Consider the following 7378-nt stretch of genomic DNA (forward strand, 5'->3'; position numbering starts at 1 on the left):
CCTTCTCATCCAACTTCTGTGCTGTTACATTGGAACCAAAGCATAAGTCACGCAATAAAAAAAGTGCAAGTGAGCCACGTATGGTTTTTTTAAAACCATGCTAAGCCTCATACAGAGTGATAGACTGCAAAACCTCATTCGAACCCTAGGCTACACACAAAACAACTTCAAGCCAGAAACTATATGGTAAAACTTGACTCTTAATCATACCATCTCCATAAATGATCTATTTTTTCTCTCAACCAGACCGTTTTGTTGTGATGTATATAGCATTGTACATTAGTGTTTTATCCTATGTTGAGCCAGATATGCATCAAATTTCTCAGAAATATAATTCCCCCCTTGATTAGAATGGAGGATGCCCACTTTACATCTTGACAAAATTTCAACTATGCGAACAAAGTGCTTGAAGCACAAAAATACTTGGGACTTACCTTTTAAACCATATGCCCATACATTCATAGAGTAGTCATAAATGAAAGTTATGAAGTACATGTGGCTACCAAAATATGTTGTTTATCTCGGACCACAAACATTATTATGTGTAGAAGCTACAATTTGTGGATAGCTCTCATTGAACCATCCTTTGGAAATGAAGCACGCTATAATTTTACCTAATACGTAGCCTTGAAAAATGTGTTTTTAAAGCACCTCAAGAGTAGGCAATGCAAACACCATATTAGATTTCTACAGGCATAGTAAATTAGCAAAATTTAGATGACCAAAATGCACATACCAAAGTTTTGCATTTGAAATATCCTACGCATTTGCAACATCACATGCAATGCCTTTCACCACATTTTCCATAGTTATTGAGCTTATACAGTCAATAATATAGTGAACAAGATGCAATAATCATATAATCACAAGAGAGATCATGAACAATACATCTGAATCCACACAACAAATATATAAGAATCATGTAAAGAAGGGTCATAATTGTATTGCATACTAGATGCCTACTTTATATCCTTCACAACATTTACAAACTGACTTAAAAGAAGAGACATGTGCATCCATACTAGCCTCTTTTGCAATCAATTTAGAACAACAGTCCTTTATAACATGATCTTTTGCCTCACAATACCTACAAAATATCAAATTCTCTTTTTTCTTCTAATCTTTATCAACCTTCTTTGTTTGAGTAGCATTTGTAAATTTATGCTTAGTAAGGAAGCTTTTCCTTTACCTTTTTGACTAGCCGTAAAAGCTTGGTTTACACATGCATAATGGACCTATTTTATCTTAATTGTTCTTTTTGTAGCAAAATAGAAACCAACTCATCAAATGACAAAGCATTGGGATTACTTGTCATCATCAAACAAATAATAGATATAAAACTCTTATAAAAATAAAAAAGACAATTGAAAACAATCTACACAAGTGAATTGTCTAGCAAAATCTTATATATTTATCCATATGTTCACTTTCTAACTGTTTACATAGGTAAGCAATACGAACCTCATTTCTTTCTTGATATAAATATGCAAGAGTATCCCAAGCATCCTTAATTGTTTTATATGATTGAGTATATGGAATCATAGTACATTCAACATATAATGCAATCAAAAGGATGAGCCTTTGCAACTCGACTATTCCAATGAATTTGCTCATGAGTAGATAGTGGTGGAACTCTAGCATCAACTGGAGCAAAACCTAAACCTGTTGCATTTTCAATATCACATGTTTTTGTTGCTTTTGTTGTACCTGTAGCTTTTGAAACACTACAAAAACATCTTTCAATTCCATGCATAATGTTCAAAATCCCCTTTACAACCAATACATGGCATATCATATAAGCCCACAACAAATAGTTGGTTCCATCCAACTTGTCCTCAACGTCCACCAACATATGGAATACATAATTATTTCAATTGATTATTTCAGCCATGACCATTGATTGTACTTGATCTAAAAGTACCTAGAGAGAAAAATATGCACAAAACCAACATGTGCTATGTAACACAATATAAAGAAGACTATAAGGGCTCTTACCTACATAAATGATTGATGTTGAAAATTCTACACTAAGAGACGAAATACTAGTGCAAATAGAGGCCAAAATAAACCCAAAGAAAAAATGTGACAATGCCCAACCCTTACGGGCTATTAGTATTTGTTGACCTACGAACACTTGCATCAAATCTTGTCCCAATATGAGGAAATCAAGCAAGGGTATTGAGGACTTTGCCCAAGAGGTTGAAATGATACTAATTGTTAGACTTAGGGTTGTAAGGATGCAAGTACACAACTTGGACAATAAGCATGAGAGAGCACAACTCAATCTCCATATTGACATGATTTTCTTTGGCTTTGTAAACATTTCTATTATGTTATAAGGTATTGATTTGTATGTTATATAGCTCAGTTAATATCTTGTTAAAAAGTTGAGCGTTTGATTACTATCCCAAAAAAGTTGATTCTAAGTTCTCATTTGGGCTTCTAATTCACAATTAGATCACCCTATTGTCTAGTTCATCATACCCTTACAAAAAAGTTGATTATAAGTTCTCACTTAGGCTTCTAATTCACAAGCAACAATCACCTTGTTGACTACTACATCATTCTTAAATGATTACAATCCGCAATTCCCATGCCATCCATTTTTGTATTTATACTTCTCTCCAATGTTACAAGTAGTCAATACATACAATACTACTAAACCTAAAAAAGAGCGATGTTTTTTGAAACATAGTCATTTCTTTTTAAATGACTAACAAGTGTGTCTCGTCGAGCATCATTTGAAAGCTATTGTCTCAAGGGATTTTCAAACATTGCAGTCTAGCCCTAAACATATTGTTAAAATATTACGACTTCTCCATTTAGATACTAATCGAATGAGATGAACACTTCAAAACAATCATTATTAGCTAGCCATTTTAATGTTTAAGCATGCGACACTGAGCATCAATCTCAATAGTCCCTTCTTTCACAATATGTGAGAGCTTGAGAAATGCGATAAGTGTGCAAGTGCTTGATATGAACAACACCCCCCAAATTTTTATTAGGAAAATCTAGGTCATTCATTTGGAAATCTAGTTACCCTTAAGACTTCTGACTTTGTGCAAATGATGCCTCCAAGGGAGCTCAACATGTCAAGTGGTTTTATTGCCACAAAGCTTTTGAAGCTAACATTGTGTGTTGTCCTTGAGGACATCATTATTTTGATCTTCTCATAGATATTGACTTGCTATTTTTCCTTCTCTAACTATATAATATTCTTCTGGGAAACTTTCCCCTTTGAAATACCGCTCCAAGGTGTCCTTGACTCCTGTAGCATATCTCATCTGCGAAATTTTGCATAAGCACAAGTGAATCATTAAGATTGAATAGATGAAATAGTAGAAGATTTCTTAGAACCCAACATTATGCACAGTGATAGGACCTGCTGAGCAATATCTGAAGGTTATACCTGTGCATCAAGAGTTGTACCAGAGACATGAGGAGTCATTGCATGGTAAGGCATGAAGCGCCACGGATGATCCTTTGGTGCCGGTTGCGGAAACCATACATCTCCACCATAGCCTGCAAATAAGGATTTGTATAACTAAGACGACATTTCACAAGCAACCTGTGAATGATTGAGATTTGGCATTCATGGTGGATGTCACAAATAGCTGATGACCATCAAGTGTATCTGATTCTCACACTTATGACATTGGTTCAGACACTGAAGGCAAAACATTCTAGTAAAAACTACTTGCCTGCCAAATGTCCACTATTCACAGCCTCCACCACAGCATCCCTGTCCATGATAGCTCCCCGAGCATTGTTTACTATGACTGCCCCTTTCTTCATCTTTGCTATTCTTTCCTTGTTCATCATAGACCTGATCAATAATTCATCTATTGAGAAGTCAGACCCGATGCAAAGTATCAGAGAACATCTCATCAACAAGTAGATGTTAAGCCATTACTTTGTCTTTTCACTTAAAGGTACATTGATCACAACCACATCACATTTGGGCAGCATGGCATCCAAGTCCTTCTCCCATGTTGCTCCTGTCTCAGCCTCAAACTTCTCTCCCACAGAAAACTTATCATGATACAAAAGATTGCACTTGAAAGGCTGTTTCACAATGAGGGAAGTCCCAAGTCAGGTAACACATAGCACTTGAAAACATTAATTGGTATCTCTTCCAAATATGTCAGCAGTTCAACTCTTGACACCGGGTTTGTTGACGATACCTTCAAACGTTTCAACAATTCTCTTCCAATACGTCCGCAACCAACAGTACCCACAGTTTTTCCTTCCAAGTCATAAGACCTGTGTGCATGCGCTGCCACATTCCAATCTCCCTCACAAATTTGTTTATAACCAGACAAAAAATTGCGGAGCAGTATCAGTATACGCATCAGCTCATCTTCTGCTACAGAGACAATATTAGAACCTGAAACAACCATGGTGCAATGTTAACCAAGGAGAAACATCACAAAAATATGAAAAATTAACACAAAGTAAAGCTAAAAATGCAGAGTCTGATAACTCAACCATGAGGATTTTTGAAACATTGTCAGCTTCACTAAAAGGAACAAAGCTGCATGAGTTTTAAAGGCCCACAGAAAATGGCATCTTGATCACATTCATAGCACATACCAATTTGTATGGTACATCATTGCACCCCATCACTATTTCATCTGGTGCATGACTGCATATCTTCTTAATCCCCTTATGTCAAGCATTTGCTACATACAAGCATCAACAGACATCTCCTTTTAAAAGAGAGTAACCACTGCATAAATCAAGTACACAGATATAGTGTGCCAGATTGATCAAACACAAAACAGCATGGCAGATGAGGTCATTCGCTTCTCGAAATTAAGTGTTGAATGCTTCCCATCCACAAGCTGTGGGTACTGTTCTCACTGAAGATAATGACAAACCTTGAAAAAAAAACTTTCATCTCATGCACAGAGGACCAGCTTTAGCCTGTTTCTGACTGAATAACTGGGGATGTTCATACCAAGCACCTGTGCACTCATCCCATTCCTCAAGCTCTCACATCTAGTGAAAGAAAGTATTAGTGAGATTCATGCACAGTGTTGCCTATTCAGACCCCAGCTAATAATGAACGTTTGGAAATTCTCATCCCATTTGATTAAATATTTAAATGGGAAAACCAAGTGCTACTGTTTCAAATGTTGAAAAGATGATGTCAGATCCTCCATCAAAATAAACATGTCTCAAAATTTATGACAGATTAAACATAGGAGAGAGTCAACCAACAGTAAAGTCTGTTTATGTACATAACTTGGAACCTGAAACGTTCTGTACCTGTGATCTCAGCCACAGTAATTCCGGCCGCAGCTGCTGCATTCAGATCAATATGATCAGACCCCACCCCTGCAGTAAGAAGAAGCTCTAGGTTTTTCGCTTTTTTTATTCGCTCTGCTGTCATGTACGCCGGATGGAAAGGTGTACTTATCAGCACATTCATATCATGAATATTCTTTTCAAGTTCTGGTTTTTAAGTCACAAAAAGATGTCCATCAGCAATAAGAATCAGAGATGCTATGTGACATGTGCTTCTCTAGTGTCTAAGGAGCAGCACAGAAAACAACGCACCACAATTGGGTCCTTCTTTATCTGCTGTGACTACATACTGGTGGCCCTGAGCCTTCAGCCACTCTCTGATGCCTAGTCCATTCTCAACACAGCCCAGGAATTTTGGGTTGCGAGTAGCATACTCCTTCCCCTCATATAGCACTGCAACAATCTTCTTAGGTCCTGCAGTTGTCTGTCAAAAACAGTATGAAGATGATCAGCTCTCTAATGGCATCAGGTGAAATGGCAAAACATGAGTACAGATACTCAATAGAAGTGGTAAGCCCACAGAAGAAGTTTTTGAGATTTTCCCATATGGGAAAAGGGACCGTTTTCCCTTGATTTTCCCTATAGTGTCGAACATTATGAGCTTCTGCTCGGGAGGCACTGCATACCTAGCTCTTTGTGGTTGTGCACAGGGGGACTGCCAACCCCCACCCTCGTTGAAGCACATGATGTGAGTGCATATCGAAGGTCATTCATATGCCCTCACATCAAATTTTTATGATACCTCACAGCTCAAGGCTTGTCGGGCGAATGCCTATAAAAATCCTCCTGCAGAGTCTCATTTTGGATCCCAACCAGCAAAGAATTATTAAGAAAAACCTGCAGAATCACTTAGATTGAACTCGGGGACTGATTTCCAGTCAATTGATTGAATGAGTTTAGAGATTAATAAAGTTCCACAACTCTCTTTTGGCCTTGATCTGATACGAGGAAAAGATGGCATCAAGGTTAGGCAGACTTAATCAGCCTTGGAATATAATATAATGGAGAAAGCATCATCAATAACAACAAAAACAGCTTGCAATCATGATGTCAGTGCAAACTATGGTTAACTTAGCTGTTTGATCAATCAAAGGTTGAATGATGAAGCACCAACGTTGGGTCGAGAAATTGGAAAGCTTGTATGCAGAAAGTGGAAATTATAAGCCTAGCTAATTGATGGATGAAAGCTTCAATTGGGTTAACAGATTGGGGCAGAGAGAAATGTTAAGAAGGGCCTTAAGAGGGAAAGTTTGCAGCAGCTTTTTGGATCTGAATCACTTACATGCAGGTGGTGCTGCAGGGATGGTGAATTGAAGAGCAGGGCTTTACGCAATGCGACCGCCATCGCCATGTTTGATTGAGCAAGGCTCTCAGATGGAAATTCAGGAATCAGGAAGCATCTATTGAACTAAGGAACTTCGGTGGCGTTCGTGTAAGGAGAAGAAAGAGCCGTCCCCAAACACGTTTCTCTCAGTGATCAGTCTCTCTCTCTCTCTCTCTCTCTCTTTTGGGAACTAAAGCGTGAGTACGTATGTCTCTCTCTCTCCTTTTTATTCTTTTGGGTGAATGTGTCTCTCTTTTTTTTTTTTGTGAATGGATAAGACATTTGAAAGAGCTCCATTAAAATTAAAGAAAGCACCGGCACAATGGCTTATGCTTTGCATCCATGTTAGTTGTAATGGACCCTCCTTCTTACGCCCCTTATGGGGTAGGCAACACCGACCTCCCCCACGGAACCTGTCTCATGAGCGATCACCCTCTAATCAGCGATCCCACAGTTTTGCAGAAGTGTAACACGACACGACACGGAACGCGAAAGCGTAACACGTCATGAGCTAGCGGAAGCGTAACACGTCACGGGACAAGGTAACATGACACGGAATAAAAATAACACGGCATGAAAAACCACGGGCCCAAGTGAAGGCCCGAATATGTATTCCAAGGTGCAACTAAGGCACGAGTATATTTACAAGGAAAGTTGGCTTCTTTGAGCTCCCTCACCCACGTGATGGTGTCGTGTGATGCGCGTTGATAGCTCCACCCACTACACTTGAAATCTAGCCCT

General features: G+C 38.4%; 1 protein-coding gene across 1 annotated transcript; it reads right to left on the bottom strand.

The window, feature by feature from the left end:
• Positions 1 to 2840: 2840 nt before the first annotated feature.
• FDH (formate dehydrogenase) lies at positions 2841 to 6826 on the bottom strand. The gene is made up of 8 exons (XM_087688002.1): positions 6596 to 6826; positions 5566 to 5737; positions 5275 to 5460; positions 4188 to 4390; positions 3917 to 4068; positions 3705 to 3829; positions 3413 to 3525; positions 2841 to 3287 (listed from the first exon to the last, which is right to left on the bottom strand). The coding sequence occupies exons 1-8, from the start codon at positions 6662 to 6664 to the stop codon at positions 3174 to 3176; spliced, it is 1134 nt and encodes a 377-aa protein (XP_087544128.1). The 5' UTR covers positions 6665 to 6826; the 3' UTR covers positions 2841 to 3173.
• Between the last annotated feature and the right edge of the window lie 552 nt (positions 6827 to 7378).

The sequence above is a fragment of the Lygodium microphyllum genome, chromosome 11 (genome assembly GCF_053477565.2).
Source record: "Lygodium microphyllum isolate KBCC chromosome 11, Lygodium_microphyllum_v1.1.10, whole genome shotgun sequence".
NCBI classification, from domain to species: Eukaryota; Viridiplantae; Streptophyta; class Polypodiopsida; order Schizaeales; family Lygodiaceae; genus Lygodium; species Lygodium microphyllum.

What these genes read in the sequence shown, in the direction of transcription:
- FDH (XM_087688002.1), bottom strand. Translation starts at nt 6,664, where the DNA reads ATGGCGATGGCGGTCGCATTGCGTAAAGCCCTGCTCTTCAATTCACCA. An exon ending in CCCTGCAGCACCACCTGCAT is followed by an intron (nt 5,738 to 6,595) that starts GTAAGTGATTCA and finishes TGTTTTTGACAG; the next exon opens with ACAACTGCAGGACCTAAGAA. An exon ending in CCTTTAAGTGAAAAGACAAA is followed by an intron (nt 3,830 to 3,916) that starts GTAATGGCTTAA and finishes ATTATTGATCAG; the next exon opens with GTCTATGATGAACAAGGAAA.